Genomic DNA, 20,669 nt, shown 5'->3' on the forward strand with positions numbered 1-20,669 from the left:
TATAATCAAGGGGAGTTGGGTCGAAGAGAAGTTTTTAACACATTTGTCGTTTACAGTCCTATTTAAAGTCTGATGGAAGCATTCAAGCCTATCACATTTATTTTAAGCTTAGATTGTGATTTTTATGTCGAGGCGTCATTTCGAGCTTCGGAAAATAAGAGAATTATATCTTCATTAAGTGTCCCAACAAAACCAGTGCTTAGGCACTTGGCATCATAGATTATACTCATTTTGGTGCTACGGCACTTGTACTCCACGGAGAACTTTAACTAACGTTTTTGCAGCGTGTGTAGAGGATTGTGTGGGTTCATTTGAAGCTGGCCAGCTTGGGGCTAAAGACTAGACGCTACAGAGGTCGGTCTGTGAATAAGTGAGACCAGTCGCTTATTTCAGGCTAATCTGACTGTGTTAATTACTCTGTGTTAACCTTCATGTATTAAAATAAGTGTCAAATCTTTGCACTGAGTTAATTATTGACCAGTTGGTTCACTGAACCAAGTATTGGCAACCAGCCAATAACAATATACATTAATAAAACATACTATTAAGTATTAAGAGACCTATTGTCCAACGAGACAAACCCTAGGCCTCACAAGACATTCTGTAGATGCAGCTATTTGTGCGGTATGACTCGATAGAGCATATTTGCCACAGTAAATGCATGAAGACAAGTACCTTACAGTGGCATTTAGGGATAAAAAGACTAAAAGGGTTGTGTCAGTTGTGACCAGTCAAGGTATATTGAATTTCAACTGGAGGTAGTTTTGATAACTATTAATCACACGTTGAGGGCTCATAAAGAAAAACGTAGGCCTATCAAGTCAAGAAACAGGGGAAGCAACCACACTTTGATTTGTCACCTGTTAATTATATCAAGGGCCTAATCTATTTTAGATTTATTTGCTATTTAATTAGATAACATAGCATAATGATTTCTAGACACAAAATTAACCTATTTTTAAATATTTTATTTGCAGAACATGGCACCAACCAAAAAAAGAAACGCACAGCTGAAACGAGCCAGAGCTGCAAGGTATCAACCCAAAGTTGCTGAGCCAACCACACCTGTGACAGCAGTATCTGCCTCCAGATCCAAGCTGTCCCTTTTTAGTTCAGTTGATAGTGTTGACATGGCATCTCTAACAGCTATTATTCAGCTCAGTGCCATTCAACCTCTGTTTGAAAAATTTTCATGCCCAGAATGTAACGATGGACATTTTACCGTGTCCTGCGATTACAACAAAAGTGCTGGACTTGCTCTGTTCTTGATTGTGGCATGCAACCAATGCAGTTACATCATTTCAAGCTGTCACACATCACATAAATGTGACACTAATTACTATGAAATTAACAGGAGAGCAGTGGCTTCATCACTGGCAACTGGAATGGGGCATGCAGGCATGGGAAAATTCTTCGAGATGAACATTTCCAACTTGCACCAGAAGACCTTCAACCAGCATGCTACTGCTGTTTACAAAAATGTAAACAGTTATAAGGATAGCTTGCTCCGGCAATCTGTTCAGCAAGTAAAGGTTGCCTACCCTGAGCAAGCTGACAAGGACATTGTTGACATTGATGTGTCGTATGATGGGAGCTGGCACACTCGTGGACATACGTCTAAATCTGGCATCGGCTGTGTCATAGAAAACAGGACAGGCCTGGTTGTGGACTTCCAGTGCCTGTCACAATACTGTCAGAAGTGCTGCATCATGCAGGAAAAGTTGCAGGGCAGCAGTGTGACAAGAATCATCAGGCAGCATGGAGCAAGCAGCAGCGGTGTCCATGTGGAATAGATCTGTCACCAATCATGGACTGCATTACCGCTCTGTTGTGTCTGATGGTGATACAAATACCATCAAAGCTATCCACAAGACAGATCCTCAACAAGGCTTGGTTGTTGAAAAACAAGAGTGTGTCAACCATGTTGCTAAGCGTCTAGGGGACTGCCGTGCGAAATCTTGTTGACACAAAAAAGAAGCAGAAGATTACCTTGGGTGGCAGGTATTGGGCGCTTGACGCAGGATAAGATTAAAAGGCTGCAAACATACTACACGAAAGCCATCAGGTCTAACAGCACTGTTGCTGGTATGAAGAAAGTTATATGGGCAGGCTTCAACCACTGCCAGTTAACTGATGAGTCACCACAGCATGATGACTGCTCCGATGGTGTTGAGATGGTGTTGACTCGTGGTGTTTTTTTAAAAAGGCACTCGCCAAGGGAATAGTGCCACCCAAGCATGCTGTTTCAACATTTTTGAATGTGGAAGTTGCAAACTACATGCATGAAGTTTATATTAGAATGTCGAGTGATGAATTATTGACCAGGTGTCTACAAGGCAAAACGCAAACGAAAGTATCCACTTGTTGATATGGTCCAGGTGTCTCAATTAATAGCTGTCCATGACAACTAGAAATGACTAATAAAACTAATGAAAGACTAATGGGAAATTGGAACAAAAATTTTAACAAATCAAACTATAAATGATGATTGACTCATCGCTGAAAAATGCAGGTAGTTTTTAAGGACACCTATAGAGACATTTTGTAAAATGTTTACAATGGTTAAAGTAAGGACAATAAATAACGCTGCAAACAATTACTGTTATGAAAGCTGAGCCTGTGCTAGAATCCTTCGTTTCCATTCTTCGTAATCCTTCTTTGAGACTGTTCCATTCTTGCAAGGGGTGGATTCATCTAGTCTACTTTTCTTTAAATTGTGTTCTTTATCTGAGAAAACATACAACAATCATGGGTGTTAAATGGTTTAAATTTCAAAAACTAAAACAAAAAGCAAAATTCACTAAGATACTAAAAAATAGTTTATGGTTTCTTTACAGGGGGGAATATGGTTACCTTGTAGATCTATAGCTTCTAAAAGACCATCTCTATTTTTACTTGGACTGCGTTTCCTAGAATCTGTGTACAAAACAGAAATGTGATTAGCTTGCCTCAAATAATAATTATGGTACTATACTTCACTAACAATTTAAACAGGTGAGTAAAAAGTTTTTTAGATGAAAAATTCTAAAATTAACTTTACACAAGTAATTCTTTATAATAATTTTTTGTTTTAACAAAAAAAATTTGAATTTTAAATTCTATGGTATCAAGATTGAGTCCCATCACCATACACTAAATGTAAACCCTGCCTAAGTGACATACAGAGTAATTTGTTGTGAAACAATAACCAAAATTACTGTCTAGGACATTATTTCAAATTAGCTGAAACAAGGAACCACAAAGTTGATTCTAGATTTAAAAGCGTTTAAATGTATGCATATAAAACTGCGCAACTATGGAAAGAACTAAATGATATTTACCTGGCGCTTTATGTACATATTTCTCCATGATGGTGATTAATTTCTCTAATGCAGATTTTTTTACACCACTGTGCTCTCTGAGTTTTACCATGTCAATCTTCACCTTCTGTTTTCTGAAAATATACAGAATAAAAGCTAAAAACTGTAGCATGTACAATGTTCCTCTATATTGTGAAACTCCTAGAAAATAAATCACTTATGACCAAAATTTCTATTTTGAAAACTTTTAAATATACCAAAAAAAATTCTTAAAATCTATTAATCCTTAAATTATGCTGTTTAGTAACCATTTTTTATATAATCATCCCCGCCCCACCAAAAAGCCATCCTACAAGTGTTGGTGGATATTAATCAAGGGATTAAAACTGCACCAAGTGAAGAACGACAACTGAAGATGCTAATGCTCCTAAGATTACCTGGTACCAGCAACAAGGGCAGCACAAAGGAACAAAGGTGTGTGGTAGTCTACATCACTGCACTGGTCAGAGATGTACCTAAAATTAACCCACGAAGTGTCAAGTGCAATTGTGCTGTGGCGTTCGGGGAAATTTTGACATTTTGATATAGTGTTGTAAAATGACATTTACACAAAGAAAATGAACTAGAAAATGTACATAAGTATACATTTCCTGAAAGCATATTGGACAAAGAATAAGATTATACTAGTTTCAGAAATATAAAAGTTATGTCATTTGACCTTGACCTTGACCTTTGCTCGGAGAAAAAAATTATGCAACAACTTGTGCGAGTTCAACCCAGGCTCACACTGACTTGTTTCTATCTATTTATCACCCAAATGTGTTTTTCTAGTACATAAACCAATCCTCTTTCAGGAGATATATAGCTTTCTGGGTTCTGATAAACAGAAATAATTTTTAAGAATTTTTATGTGATAGTACCCTATCATCGCAAAATTTTCTTTTATAAAAAAAAAAGCAGCTGAACGTGTTCAATAGATTATATGATACATAATTTTAATTTCATCAATACCAGAAACATTATCAATGATAGAGACATAACATCAACTAGTCAACCCTCTTTCTTTTTTTACATAGTCCTTGATCTGTTTTGTGTATCAGATGTGGTTCACAATGTTCATGGCAACCAATTTTGCATCCGGGACACCAGTGCCTAGATCTCTTTCTGCCCTTGCTGCTATTTTGTCCTTTATCCCTGTTGCTACAGACAAAACAGTCTCTCTCCTTTCTGCCATCTAAAAGAACCAGTCTGTGTAAAACAGGATCTGATGTCGGCGGCTGCCGAAATTGCACAGATGGAGCTGAAGTACAACAGAGACTTTCAATAATAGACAGAAGAAATTTGTCTCTTTTTAGTTGCTTATTCTTAGGCACAGAAATATTGTAAATAATCCAAGAATTAAACACACAAACATCTAATAAATTCTGAAAAATCTTTTTCCAGTATCGTCGAGTGGACCTTTCAGACGCATAGTGGCAAATTCTTTTGTCACTAAGATCCACTCCGCCCATGTACGAATTGTAGTCAAAAATTGCCTGTGGTTTTCTCTTCTGTTTTCCATTAATTGTCCTATCTTCTATGACTGCATTGTGAGCAGAATAGAGAGGACATATACAGGTTTAGTCTGTGACTTCTTCTCTCTGAAGGACAAAAAAAGCATTTCACCCTTTCGCCAAAAGCTGGCCTCTCCAATTTGTAGTCTAGCAGATTTGTTTTCAGGGATGTTTCTGGAATTAGCCCTTACTGTTCCAGTTAATAATGTTTTTTTTTCAAGTAGAAACTCTGCCAGTGCAGGCTTAGTATAAAAATTATCTGTGTAGAGGTGGTAGCCCTTATTTAGTAGCTTCGATTCTTCCATCAGATGTCTAACCACGGCAAAAGCTTGTCCTTCATCATGTCTGACATCAAAATCTTTACCACCATACAACTCTATGTGCATGATGAAGCCATTGGAGTCACACAGTTGAAACTTTTTGATGCCAAATCGTGCATGCCTTTTATTTGGCATGTATTGAATGTAAACACAACGATTTTTCATTCCAATCATCGACTCATCTATGGAAATGTTTTTAGAAGGAATGTAGTACTTTTTAGACATAGTATTTACTTTGTCCAGGAAAGGTCTAATCTTACTCCAGGGATCAAAATTGTCTTCACCTCTTTTCTTCTCAGTTTCTAAATTGTTAAGATGGAGCATCCGATGAATCAGGAAAAACATGTTGCAGTTCATTGTGTCGTTGAAAAAGGGCGTTGACAGTGTAGGTCTCGTTGACCAGTAATCACTGATCTTTTTTTTCGCTACAACTCCCATGTTCAGTAGAAGTCCTAAATATTTTTTAAGCTGATCCATGGTTATACCATTTATTGGCCACTTGTTGTACCGGCTGCTAGGATGCCTAGCAATCCATTCCCGAACAGCTTCTGTAGACAGAAACTGTTGGGCATATCTGTTGGTTTCTTTCAACAGAGTGTTCATCACTTCATCATCAAATAACAAAGAAAAAAAGTGAACAGGGTCTGTACATTCAGCAAGATCAATGTTTTTTGAACTTAGAGGATTTCTAACTGTAAAAACAGGATCTGTTCTCAATCTGTTGGGTTCAATATCTATAGTTTGCCAGCCAAATTTATCAGCAACAGAAAGTTGATGTGTCTCATGATCCTCAATGACTTCATCTTCACTGCAACTATCACTATCATCACTGCTACTACTATCGTAGTTCACATGAGGAATATTAAAGTCATCTTCACTATCACTTTCTTCATTTAAAAACAAATCAAACAGGTTTGTTCTTGGTTTAGAAGAACCAGCACCAGAGTCTGCCATTTCTCTGCACTCAAATTTCACACACAAAAAAATCAACCACTTTCAAAGATCTGTAGCACATGTGCACGTATTTGTTTACTGTAGATTTCTTTCCAGAACGGAAGTAAAACCATTTTATGAGAGTTATTCCCCTTTAAAACACAGTAAATTAAACATTCGCATTCGCATCTTTCTTTTCCATTACGGCCGATTTTATCGGCCGTAACACCACAGCGGCGGCCATTACGGCCGATGATCGGCCGTTGTGACAGTTCGTGGGTTAAGTAAACTTGTTTAATATTTCATCCACCTATGATTTATTTATATAAAATATTTAACAGCAGACCTGCTTTAAAAAAAAATACTAATATAAACAAAGACATGATTGCATATATAGAATGCAAGGTCAGAAAGCCGTGTTGACCTGCAAGGTCAGAAAGACGTGTTTACCTACCTCTGGAGGATTTCTGTGGCCAATGTGACCACACCTGTGCAACCAAACTGTATGGCCAGTTCTCTGAGAGTAACTCTCTCTTCCAGGCCTAATATATTTGCGATCACTTTCACTGCTTCATTGTAGGATTTTTTATTCATGCTAGACACCCTTACGACATCTGCCTGGAAAATTAAGAAAATTATTTTTTATTTTCAAAATGATTCAAGTCCAGTAAATCAATGTGTCCAGTTTTCTACAACTTCAATCCTGAATTTTAGATTTGTATTGATTGCATCATTTGAAGCCACCATCTGTGATTTTTAACAGTATACAAAAACAGAACTTTGTCATTTGTAAATGTATTATGTTACATTAGTGTTCATTTTTTACTTTCTTCATTCTGACTACTGATGATCTTGCACTAATTATCTTAAATAATCACAGTGGTTTTACATCTGTACCTCACATTTAACCATCTTATTTCAAAATGGTCTAACAAATACATATTCATAAATAACTCTGGCTTATTTTAAAGGTAGAGATTACCCCATAACAGAATAGAATTCAACCTAAGATAGTTAATCATCTTGCAAGTACATCACAGCTAGGGGTCATCCATTTATGACGACCACAATATTTTGATTTTGGACCACCCCCCTACTAAAATCCACTTATTTTCCTTATATAAGTCTATATGCGTCGGCAAAAGTCAATTTTTTCGGGGACCCACCCCCACCGCATGTGGACGTCATAAATGGATGACCCCCTATCAGAGCCGGCGTTAGGGGTACGCGGGGCCTAGGGCCAACCATCCGCGCGGGGCCTTATATTTTTCCATTGATGTCTAAAACATGTACAATGAGGCGTTTTTTTTCTTCTCGACGCGAATTAATATTTATAACGATATGTATGGTATTTTTAAGCTGCTTATCAATGTCGTATATTAGTTTTAACATAAAGACTGATTAAAACATAATTTGTTTACTTAGAAATAATTTTGAAATGCTTTTTTGTTTGAAAAATAAAGCAAAAAACAGATATAAGTTCGAGGCACGCATTTAAGAGGCGATGAACGTCAGCTTCAAACCTGATTTTTTACATAAATGTTTATTTATGAAAATCTTACCAGTACGTTCACAAACGAAGATCTACTTTTCTTGCCTTTCGAGAGGAAAATTCCTTGATTATATCATCATAGTCCTAATTGGAGACAATGTCTTTTTCTATTGACAGAATCGACAGGCCGCAGAGCCTGTCTTGGGACATCGTTGATACATGTTCCCAATTACCCGGATCGTATATATCTTTTACGATCATTGGGAATGAATTATTTTTGTCAGAATCATTTTCAGAATGGCCGCTTGATTTGTCCCTATTGTCGAAGTTCGTGGGATTTGCAGCTGACAATAAATGATTCGAGGATTCATTATTACCGTCATCACCACAAATAGTATTACTCTCATTGGAGTCCTTTTTGTTACGTTCCACATTTGCGACATTGGAATCCACAAGCAAATCATTGTTGTTTTATGACTTTCTTTGGAAAGTGTGTGTACTTGTCCAACGCGCCTGCTTGGGTTTTATCAAATTCTTCTCTTAAATTGCTCGCTTTTGATGCACCTGATTCATACTTGCGAAATCTATCTCTGTCTCTTGTAGCCATGGTTTCGAGGAAAAAGAGTGAAATCACTTTGAGGCAACGCTAAGGCGGTCCACAGTGGCGGGTGGTAGTATCAATATTTTCTCAATTTATCGAGTGTTAACAGTGGCATTCAAAGTGTGTGGATGCCAAGGAAAATAGCAAAACATTGATAGATTTCGGACCAAGCTCGAATCGTGAAAAACACTTTTTACGGCTATAGATATCCAAATGAAATGACTCTCAAATGTAATCACGGACGCTCAGTAGGGTGGAACACTGGGGTGGATGACAGTTGGTGGGGTGAGGTAATTATACATTTAAATCTATGGGATGCCAAACCCTAAGAAAAAAAAATCTCCCAGTTCGAGCACTACGTTACTGGATCTCTGACCGCAGCCATTCAAGAGAAGGTGCGTGTTTATAGAGCATACACCTATTACATTACAGGTTAGACCACGTTCTCATAAGAGAAGGTTAGTGTCTATAATTAGAAAGTGAACCATGTGACAGCCAGCTTTACCTTATTCTTATTTATGAGTTTCGCGGCGGCATGCTCAGACTTCCGGTAATTTAGACCAGGGGTCTCCAAACTTTTCAGCCCGAGGGCCGCATTAACTATCAAATATCAGTTCGGGGGCCAGAGTTTCTTTAAGGGCCTTCAGGGTCGTGCCCCCCCCCCCCTCCCGAAGAACGTCTACCGCCCCCCCCCAACGAAATATAATTTATATTGAAATATATACACATTTCGAGTGTCCTCCAGCTGCAGTTCATCTTTGCAACTGGTCACATTTGCTTCAAATGGGCTTTGAAACAGTCTCCCTTCTTCTGCCTTTGAGTCCAAGACAGAAAACAGCTACTGTAACTGCAGCTGGAGGTCTTTAACGATCTCGTGTGTAAATGACGTGGGGAACTCAGTGGTTGCTTCAACCGTAAAGACCTTACACTGCTGAAAGTGTGTCAAGTTGTTAGCCTGTACTTGTTCCATAAACATGACAAGTTTGTATCTAAAGGCCTTTAGGTGGGTGTATAGAAACTAGATTTCACTCTCTTGCCGTTATAGATTCAGAAAATTTGAATGACTAGTTATGTTTGCAGCAGAGGCCAATTTCTATACCCACTCTTCATCAGACAATAATGGCTGTGACTTGCCTTTACTATCAGGGAGTCACCTATTTCTTTTCTTAGATACCCTGCTCAGAATTTTCTCGCAAAATTAGCAATCTTACTGATGTGAAATATGGTAAATCTTGCGATTTTCTGTTTGTCTCTGAAATATCTATGGTTAGATATCCTCTTCGGTAACAGTGCCATACATGTTATGTAGGGAAGCCAGCTCTTGTATTATGTTCAGGTCTTCACCCACACTTCTAATGAACACAAGCATTTGAGAGGTGTAACAGCTGTCCACCGACTCATCCATTGCAATTGAAAAATGGCGAAACTTGCTTGAATTTTTCGTTATTTGAGTCGCAATGTTTTCACCAATGTCTGCAACACGGCGAGTAATTGTATTTGCACACAAGCTTGATTTTCAAATAGTTTTGAATTTTCTGTGCAAAGCTCCTCAGCCACCTCCAACAAACATTTATTCAGTGGACAAAAAGATCGTTACGGGCCGGATAAAATGACCTCGCGGGCCGCAGTTTGGAGACCCCTGATTTAGACGTTTGGGGAAATCAGGAGAACTTTACCATAAAAAGATCTCGGCCCGGTGTATCAAACAGTATAGACATAATTTGTTTGGTATCCCTAAACTATTTTAAAACAAAAATCACTATGGTCTTAACTATTATACTAGATATCCCTACAATTAATTAAAATAAACATGGGCTTAATCACTCTACCAATGCCATTAAAGTTTACCAAAATGAATATGGACATAATTACTGTATAAAAGCCCTTAATAAATTAAATACAATTATAATGTATTTAAAGATGACCTGACAATATATAAAATGAATATGAACATAATTACTGTATGGAGGCCTTTCAAACATATCGTAGTGAATAAGCATAATTACATAAAAGATGTCTTTACTTTGTATAAATTATGATTTTAGGGATAAATACTCTGGATGCTCGGGCATGTCCCCTTCCGCCCCAACCCCCCCCCCCCCCCCTCCTCTGCAAGCCATCATCAGGTCACTGACTGTTTACTACAGGCACCCCCGCCTGCTCACTAAAAAAAACGTCTTCATCGGTCCGAATACAATAGAGTATCTCATTACGTGTTTTCCCTCGTGATTTCACCTCCCATGTCATGTCGGGGGCTAATTCGCAATCGCCATTACCCGTCACCTCAGGTCAAAAGCGAGTCGACACTAAGCGAGGTGTGACACTAATGTCTTCGTATCGAATGACGGTCTGTCCCAGGTCATGTAGGGGATAACTCACTAACATCAGCCGTGGTCTCAGTTTATAACAATCAACAATTTCGGCCTTTTTTTTTTCCAAATTCAATTCAGCAAAGATTATTTAAGTTTACAAACTAATTCAGACAACAATGGCGGTGCTGAAGCGCGGGGCCCCTTCAAGCGCGGGGCCTGGGGCAGCCGCCCCGTTTGCCACCCCCTAACGCCGGCACTGCCCCCTATGAAGAAATTAGACAATACTTCCAACATAAAGAATAGGAATCTTACCTGGCTCACAGTACAACCAAGCGACCGAGCAGCTAGATCAACGCAAGCAACAAGTCTGCAGGACCCTGTCAATCTCAGTGCAGCTAATGAGCCTGCACCAGCCTTTGCCTCCAGCAGCTCATTTAGCTCTTCAGCTTTACTGAGGAGAAAATGGGTTTTTAATCATTTAGATTCAAGTAGAAGAGTGCATTGGCAATTTTTTAAAGATCAAACTGCTACTAATTTTCTTCAAGTTAACACATCAGTTGATTCCAAAACTTTAAGCCCTCAACCTTCATAACTCAAATTATAAATAGTAGGGGCCTAGGCCTATTGACTAAATTTCTAAATTCTTAGGCATAGGCCTATTCAGTTAAATTAAATAAATAGTTATTAGTTAGGCCCTATCCTATAGGGCTATTTCTTGATAAATTCTAGATCTTGGTCTAAGCAAAATGTAAATGCAAGAAGAGTCCAAAAGCTAAATTTATAAATTTCAAATAGGCTAACTTGCAAATAAAGTAAGGTGCCAAAGTGTAAGTCCCAATAGTAGTGTACACAATAAGTGTAGGCCTAACCCAGCTGCCCGCCTAAGGCCTAAACTAAACTAAAAAACAGAATTTGAATTTATTCGGCATTTGTCATTTGGGTAAGACTCCATTTTAGCATCGTAAAGGCTTAAAGGTGAACGTGAAGGGGCAATATTTCACTAAAATTCACTAAAATAATGGAGATTTTACCATTGAACTTACTCTGTGATCCTTTTTTCAACGCACAATTTCTGGCTAATAATGTCCAGCACTGATCTGCTACTACTGGCCATGTCAATCAGAATCTGACTACTGCAGGATTGGCAAATGTGGGTCTACTAAATAACTTCACAATGCCATGTGCTTGCAACACTGGCGGAAATGGTCAGCTTAAGAATTTGCCTGGAGGGCAGTTAGCCAGTTAAGGTTCAACCGCCTTAGTCTAGCCTTAGTCGCCGAATGACCAGGTTTTGGGTAGGACTAGCCTATTGTAACGGTGTACGCAAATGGCGCCTTTCCTAGAACCAATGATGCTAGAGTGATTTCCCTTTACGTAGGCACTAGTGAGGCCTAGCCTACCTGTATTTTTTTTCGCCTTTTTTTAATTTTTAATTCATAATTTAATTAGGTCGTTTATAAACCATATAAATTTAGACCCTAAAACTAAAAATGTTTTAAGAGAATCTTTTTTTTTATTGCATAAGAACTTTTATCTCATATAGATATATCAACTGTAAAAAATGCATCTGTTGGTAAAAATATAGCCTATTTCAGTATTTATTACATCTCTTATGGCTGCTCAAAGATGGAGGGATTTGTTTTTGATTAATTTTTATATTTAGATCTAGATCCAGTACCATTGGACTGATTTATCAAGAAATGGAATGCCCACAAAAAAAAATATTGTTTGTTAATACCTACTAAAAAAATCTCGTCGATTATGTAGTTAGCTATGATCTATTCAGTGTTTCTTTCAGACATTTTTTCCGGGGGGGGGGGGGGGGGGCTTAAAGGTGGGACGGCCACCGATAAAAGCAGTCTATATATTTGATAGTTAGAAACTCCGCCTAAAAATTTAAACTAATAGATCAAAACTCAACGAAACTTAAACCCCAGATGTAGCCATTACAAAACCAAAACAATTTCTTAAAAAATCGATAACAACTGCAAAAAAAAAACAGCTTCTAAAAAACAGCCAAAATAGGACGACTACAGTAACAATCAATACTGTAACAAACAATATCATTAGAACATGTCTACTTCAATATTCACTACAACAATATACTATATATAGTAATAGCCTGCACAATACAACTATGGTTTTCTATAAGGCTAAATGACAACTAGATCCTATCCTAGTTTGCTTAATTAAGGTATCAGTAAAAAAAGAAAATTGTCTCACACTTAGGTTTCGAGCATTTTACCTAACATAAAACAAAAATATCTCCAGGTTCCTAATTGTGCACACTGTTGGCTTCCGAAATTCTTGAAACTAAATAGATTCTAGATCTAAATCCTATCTTAACGAACTTAATTTTTACTATCTAAACTAGATCTAGTTAATTTCTCAATGACTTAGTAACCGTTGTCCTATTTTGAGTGAGCCCCTACCTAGCTATCCAAGTGTGTCTTGTCTGTCTAATCTTTACCGTCTCAAACCCCTCCTTAAATAACGGACTCCCCAAAGTCCAGATGCAGGGGGAGGGGGGAAGGGGTAATATTGCATCAACACTTCCCCCCCCCCCCACGACGCCTAATCTGTATGTCGCCACAGTTCTGTTGTAGCTAATTAAAATATCAGACCCTACTGATAATTTCCTTTTTTTTTGTTTAGTCCGCGCGCCATACTGTCGCCATCACAACTCACAGGTCAACATGGCTGTCATCCGTAATTACAATCTATGCCACCCCCACCCACATTTAACCTGGGCTAAGACTAATTTGATGGTCCAGGTATTACTTTTTTTTTTTAGAAGACAGCCCATCCCAACACCTAAAGTGATGTTAAAGTTTCACCCTGCCTACTAGCCTACTGTGTAAACAAACCTACAAAATAGGAACACAGAAAGAGAAAAAAAAAACCAATAACCGTACCTACCTTCTCACCAATTTAATACTGCACACATGAAGTCCATCGACCAAACACAGCAACCACACCGGTCAACCAGCCCAACTTATGTCCGTGTCCAACAGGACTTTGATGTGCTGTCATATATAGTCTCCCGAGACATTGAAGGGTCAAATCTCCCTTCCCCCCCCCTCCCCCCCCCCCCGGGTCTCAGATGTCGGTGTTGGTCAAGCTGTGGTAGAGAGGTAACTGATACCCGTGGTAACTCTCTTCTGCCTTACAAGACTAATATATAGTCACTAACTAAAATACTCTACCGCGATAACTCAATTTTATATAGGAAAATTAAAACAGGCAAAATATCAACATTATCTATTCCTGTTTTCTACCAGAAGAAAGCGTTTTATTTTGTCAATGGGTTAGATCAGAAATACAAAGGTCTTTAGCTTAGGTTATAACAAATATCGCCTCTACATTTAAGACATGGCGTCCCTTCCCTCTCACCTCTCACCCCCTCGACTCCAATGTCCAACTCGCCATATCATATTCCTCTCACACTCGCCTCCAGTGTTTCTTACAGGCATCTCTTCAATGAAGGGGTGGGGGAATGGGGGGGGGGGGGGGGGGGGTCACCGTCCCGAAGCACGAAATAGCCTACCCAACGAATTAGAATTTAAATTGAAAATGTTTGCTTTTACCCCCCCCCCCCCCAAGTTTCAAGTCCCCCCCCCCCCCCCACCGCGAGAAAAAAAGCCGAAGTAAACACTACTTGCACCCCTCCTTACCAGTGGCGTGCATAGCTATGTTGATGTCCGGGGCCAACGCAAGGGAAGATGCCCCCATACATTATATATATATATATATATATATATATATATATATATATATATATATATATATATATATATATATATATATATATATATATATATATATAATATCATACGGTGTTAAAGTGTTAGTAACCCTACAATTGAAGATAAATTACAACAGCTTGCATTGTGTTATTAAACACAATACAAATAGAAAAGCATTTTAAAAATTGACTTATCTAAACTCTTGAGAAAGGAATGACTGACTCAACAAATGTAATAATTGATGGAATTTCGGGGAGGGGGGTACAGTTTGGGGACATGCCGGAAGTGGGGGGGAGGGGCTATATGCCAAGCCCAACAAAAGAGGTTCCAGTTTCCATTACCCTACCGGGTCGGGCTGCGGTCACCGTTGAATTAAATTGGAAAAAACTAAAAGGTCAGAGTTCGCCATTGTTTATTGCTACGGTTGATGTTAGGCCTAGTGAGTTCTCCCCCCCCCCACCCCCCATCTCAACTTGAACAATGCTGTATTTTATAGGAAGACATTAGTGTCACATCTCGTTGTTGTGTGCAGGAAAGAGCGGTACGGTCGCCTGGTGATTGTTTTACCTCAGGTGGCTGGCGAAGGGTCGATAGAGTGAGCCCTCCCCCCCCCCCCTCCGCCTCCACCCCCCTTTGTACCTAGTATGAAAATTTGGGAAAAACACATAATGTGATACCCTATTGTAATCTAACCAATGTTGATGTTTTTTGTTGTTGTTTTTTGGATGCCTGTACTAGTTTTACGGGCATAAGAAATGTTAGTCTTGTCTCGTACGTCGAAGTAGTCGGATACGTAGGAATAAAGCGTCTCGTCTTAGTAAAAGAAAAAGAAAACTTGATAAATTGAGAAAATATCGATACTAGTCACAGAGAACAGCGATACCTGCTTGTGAGCTTTGTTGATGTGTAACTTTGTGACTTTAAACTTGTGGAATATTTCATAGAATTTTCGTATTGCTGAAGACACAACAGGCAAAGATATTTAGCTTGAATGCCAGCAGTACTCGAGAAATATGGAGATAAATATATAGAGATTGGTGAATGTCGAGGTCAGAGATATAATAGGGAAGCTAACATGAAAGTAAAACAATATAATTATATCTAAATGATGCTCCTAGACTATACTAAATAAATATCAGATACACACATTGATATAAAGACAGCATTTATTAAAGAAACTTTAAAGCCCACTTTTTCCATAAAAGTTGTGCCATACAGATAGAATGTCAAAACGAGTGATAGACGATTGAGAATGACAATCTGTTTTGGGTGAAATTAGTAAAAATAAATCAATCAGTCAGCAATCATTGTGGAGACAGATGAAAACGTATGATGACCAGTAGCGTAGCGAGGGGGGGGGCGAGGGGGGGGGGACATATGTCCCCGGACGCCGACCTTAAGGGGCGCCAAAATGGGTTGGAAAAATAAATTGAAAGGTTGAGGGGGGTGCAAATCGAAAGTTTGAGGGTGGGGGTGCAAATCGAAATCTCGAGGGAGGGGGTGCAAATCGAAAGTTTGAGGGGGGGGGGGGGAAGGGTGCAAATCGAAATCTCGAGGGGGGGGGGGGAGTGTGCAAATCGAAAAGTTAGTCCCCGGGCGCCGGGAAGGGTCACTACGCCTCTGATGATGACACAAAGACACTATATACCAAAACTTCTCAATTTAAAAAAAAAAAAAAAACCAACCATCGGATACCCCCAAAGTGATTGCCCGGGGCCCCGTCCGCCCCCACCCCCTCTGCACGCCACTGCTTCTTACCGGCATTCCTTTACAACCACCACTCACCCCAACGCCATCCCTTCCGGTCTTCGAAAACGAGGTCACATTACCATAAGTGAATGCAGTTCAATCAAATAATTATGAAAATTATGAAAAGCAATAGACCCCTTCAGCTAATTTAGTGGTGTTTTTTTTTTTAAATTAAGGGTGATCCATAAATGACGCCACGCTTTTTTGACATTATTTCCCTCCCACTCCCCTAAGTCACACATCGTCACAACAAGCCAGCCTCCTCCCCCCTCCCTCCCCCCCCCCCCCCCGGGCAACTTCCTTTTGACACTTCTGTGTTGATATCTGAGGTTGCTTCAATGTTGTTCTGGTACAGTAGTTGTGTTTACGTTTTATCAATCGCTTGGGCTATTGTAAGTTTGACCAAAAACTCAGTTAAGAGCTGACCCTGTTTCTTGTGTAACTATTTTTACTGGATACTTGACTAATGGCTTGGGAGGGGGGGGGGGGGAGTCATCCATAAATTACGTCAAACTTTTTTTTACGATCCCCCCCTCTCCATCACACATTGTTACAAAAAGCCAGACCCCTTCCGCTAAAATGACATCACATCTTAGCCTACAACCCCTCCTCAAAATTGGAGTTATTTATTTTTTTTGAAAATATTTATTGACTGAGCCCCATCAACAAAGAGTATTTTAATCAATTTCTATCACTAGTTCATAAAACAGTTTTTTGAACGCAAAAAAAAAACGACTAAAATTCGGTTCCTAACATTACACCATTTTTAAAATGACTTGAAACTATCTGAACCCCCCCCCCCCCCCCCCCCCACCACCACCACCACATCGTCACAAAATTACGGACCTCCTCCCCCTACGAGTGTTGACGGGGTTGGTTTTTTTTTTTTTGCGTTTTTTTTTTTTTTTTTTGGATAACCCTAATAAATAATGGGGCCGAGTCTGTTTTTGTGTGGTGTAGCTCTAGTCTGTAGATATAACCTTGAGGTTATCACGTCTTGGCTGTCTGCGTTAGACAAATAAAGCGGCGTCCTTAAATTAAAAAAAAAACAACCCAATCTAGGCATGTACGTTTGCTTTTTTTTTCTAGCTGCGCATACTATGTAACTAATTTAAATCAATCCGAAGAGATATCAAACAAATTAACTCAAATTAAATAAATATATATTATTGTTGGAGTTTTGAACTACCGTGGTCACTACCGTAAATTTTTGGGAAGAGATAGGCGCCAATACAAACCCGTAGATTCGCTAATACGTTCAGCCAACGCGTTTCAGCATCAAGCATCGTAGCAATGTCTAACAGAAAAAGCCATTATAATAATAATTTAAATTTTCAAAAAATGCACTATTTTAAAATGTATATGCCTTCGGAGTTGACAAAACAACGGAATGGTTTAATTTTTTAAAAAACTAAGTGAACATATCCAGTCTAAATGATAAGTTTTCATTACTATTTGTAAACAATAAAGTCACGTGACATGTGTTTACAATCACTAGGCGAACAACATTATGACGCAAGATAAATGTTTATGTTGTGGCGATATTTCACCCCATTTACTGCGACGGATTCAGCCAATCAGATTTCGTACCGGTCATAACACAACCATGATTTATTCATGCGCAGCATCAATTTTTAAAAATAACAAAAAAAATTAACATTATAATATGGATTTATTTAAGTTTTATTTTACCTAATATAGTGTAAAATGCGCATGCCTTTCTATTTTAATAATAATGTTTCAAATAATTGATTTTATAGTACCAGCATAAACCTTTATTTGCATCGAAATTTTGATGCGCAGGTTTAAAACGAGTGCTTGGCTGTGATGTGTTCAAGGCTTAAACATAAACAAGAGAAATAGTTCATTCAAGCCTTGTGCTTGGCACGCTAAGGATTGACTGTTACTGTGTGTTTAGTTTGTTGTGTAACATTTCAAATATGCCAGTTCTTCTGAAAGGTTCGGATAAAAGTATGTACCCAGCTGTAGATGTCGAGGCACTTGTTTGCGAAGTAAGAGAACGTTTGTGTTTAAAAAATCGTGAAAAGTTATGCCCGAGTCGGCGTAGTGCTCCCTACCACGTAAACAAATTTGTGGCTTTGTGTGAGCAATGCAGTCGGAAACATTACTCTTCTCCCGACTCCTGTGTTCATCAAGCGCAGCGTCAATGCCGACAAAGGCTTAATTCCTGTGTAAAAAAACACACTTGCAAGTTAAATGATAGTGTTTCGTACGAAGATCCACATTTATTATTAGAAAAACTGATAGCCGAACAGTCTCTCATTCAAGAAGCTGTTCGACGTCTGCAAACAAAAATGTCCAAACCGTCATCGAGTGAACAGTCTGAAGATTTCTTATTTGTGGATGAAGATTCATGTGATCAGTTTAGTAATCAAACACCCTCATATTCTGAATCAGAGGATGATTCTGTTTCGCAACACTCTGTTGATTTGTGAACATATCAACTTTTTGTTGTGTTTATTTTGAATTGACCCAGATTCACGCAAATGTCGCATAAGAATTAATTTGTGCGGTGTTTGTTTTCACTACGCAGCGGATATTACCAGTAAGCTCAGTGAACTTTGCTATTTTTGAAGAGGGACTAAGCTTCACTTTTTACTTTCATTTCTTGCACACGGAAAAAAAGAGGACAGTAGTAGGCATAAAACAAACAAAATTCAAGAAATAATCGTGCAGATATTTGGATGAGCAGTTCCATTTTTCTAAACCTTCTGTTGCAGGAGTGGTAATCACACTGGATACACTGTTTAATTATTTTTTAAAATATTAGGTAATTTACTAACTATATGGCTTATTTCAAGTTATGCTTAATTCCTAGAAGTAGATATTTCTAAGACCTAGGATATAACTTAGTTACATTGTCTTACCAGTTATTATTTAAATAACACAGTACCTGAATTACATATGGATTAGTTCATTTTCCCTGGTTCACACAATGGCTTACTTACTCTTTGCTTTGTAAATATTTGGAAATGCATTGCCCATCACTTTCAAGAATTGGCAGGTGTAAACTAGCAAAGTGAAACACCTGTGTACTCGGAGCCAAATGGGATGTCCCTTACCCCAACACAAAAAAAAAGTGTTTAATAGATTGACTGTATACACTTTAGAAATTGCCTTTATTAAAACATGAATGAATGTGATGTGCTGTTTATTTTCTCTATTACTTTTGATTTTTCTGTTTAACTTCGGCTGTGGCCTGTTTTGTACTTTTTTTTTTAAATTTGTAACTTTATACTGTTTCTTGTTCATTGACCGTTATTAAAGGCCAGCTACATATGTTAAGAAATCTGGCTTTTATGTTATGTGTTGTTATCATTGTATGCAAGTGGTTAGCTCAGGCTATTAACTCATTGGTTAGGCTCCAATCACCAATGATCACATAAAAAGTTGTGTGTGTATGCAAGTCTTACTTTGACTCCTCTAATCCATTCTTTCCTTCAGACTTTAATGAATCTCAAGTCATATGATTGGTTTTATGGTAATTTAGTTTCTTTTAGTTATTGTCCATCACATTTTTGTAAGTAACATTTTGGTAACTATTTATTAAAATGGCTTAAAGAATACACATTTTTCCATGTATGTTGTATTATATATGTATAGTTTCATGCCATTTTCATTCGATTTGAATTTTTTTTTTTAATTGACTAACAGTTTATTATACCTGGACTGGAGTATGTCTGTATCATGATGCTGGGCAGCAAACAATCATATTTTTGTACTTTTAAAACACAACAAAAAAAAACCAACAGATTATTGCAGCATATGTATTGTTAATGTACATTTCTTTAAACCCACATTTAATTCTTTATCACCAACCTTCTTCTAGTGTAATTCTTTTGGTTCAGAGTTACACCTTGTTTTACTAATTTTTGTGATATTTATTTTGACATGTATGTAAATTGGTCTGTACACAAAGATAAACAAGCTAGATAATCCTTTATTATAATAATGTATTCATTTCCAACCTCAGCTGTGTTAATTTGTTGCCAAATTGACTACAAAGCAATATTGCAACTTGTTAGCAACATGTGTTAATTTGTGCATTCTATATTTAATTTAAATTTGAACTGAATGATGGTATTTTCACTTAAAGATAAATACTGCTGTTGTTGTTCAGTTGATTCTTTGCTTGTGTTGTTCATTGTTATTTCTGTTTGGTTATTAAAAAAAACAACTAAAATTGCTATAAACTACCAATGCTTGTTGAGTTTGTGTGTAGTGTTTGGTGTTGTTAGTTTTGTGGTCACTTTCATTGTATCAAGAAACACTTCTGATACTGACTTTACAAAAAAAAATGTCAAGAATCTTAGGAAGAAAAGTTAGGGAGTGGTTTTTGTACCAACTGCTAGATTCTACCCCAGTATATTGTCATTGATGATAATAATATTAACAACCAGAGTATGGATCTTGTTGACTAAAAATCTAGTCAATCGGTTCATATTTGAGCTTAATTGCTAACAGCCAAAAAAGCAATGTTGATGGATGATTGTGCCTCTAAAATCACTGTGGTAGTTCACTTGATTTTGGTCGCCACCTCCACGCATTCTGACGAAACATGGGTGACTTTGGTACAACACGGGCTTGGTCTAGGCCGATGCGCAGCTCGACTCACCGGCTTCCATCGATCGCGCGTCATACCA

The 20,669-nt window shown here is 38.1% G+C and overlaps 2 protein-coding genes across 3 annotated transcripts; both read right to left on the reverse strand.

The window, feature by feature from the left end:
- Positions 1–2,507: 2,507 nt before the first annotated feature.
- On the reverse strand, positions 2,508–11,797 carry LOC131947975 (origin recognition complex subunit 6). Of its 2 annotated transcripts, XM_059309400.1 has the most exons (7): positions 11,554–11,797; positions 10,823–10,961; positions 6,560–6,723; positions 3,737–3,814; positions 3,321–3,433; positions 2,854–2,916; positions 2,508–2,727 (listed from the first exon to the last, which is right to left on the reverse strand). In XM_059309400.1, exons 1-7 carry the CDS (start codon positions 11,622–11,624, stop codon positions 2,603–2,605), a joined length of 753 nt encoding a protein of 250 aa, XP_059165383.1. In that variant the 5' UTR covers positions 11,625–11,797; the 3' UTR covers positions 2,508–2,602. The 2 variants fall into 2 exon arrangements, with proteins under 2 accessions (XP_059165383.1, XP_059165384.1); XM_059309401.1 differs by lacking the exon at positions 3,737–3,814.
- Positions 4,732–6,196, reverse strand: LOC131947974 (piggyBac transposable element-derived protein 4). The gene has a single exon (XM_059309399.1). It carries the CDS (start codon positions 6,124–6,126, stop codon positions 4,876–4,878), a length of 1,251 nt encoding a protein of 416 aa, XP_059165382.1. The 5' UTR covers positions 6,127–6,196; the 3' UTR covers positions 4,732–4,875.
- Positions 11,798–20,669: the final 8,872 nt, after the last annotated feature.

Source organism: Physella acuta, unplaced genomic scaffold (genome assembly GCF_028476545.2).
Source record: "Physella acuta isolate Inbredline_101_S28 unplaced genomic scaffold, ASM2847654v3 ptg000618l, whole genome shotgun sequence".
Lineage (NCBI taxonomy): Eukaryota > Metazoa > Mollusca > Gastropoda > Physidae > Physella > Physella acuta.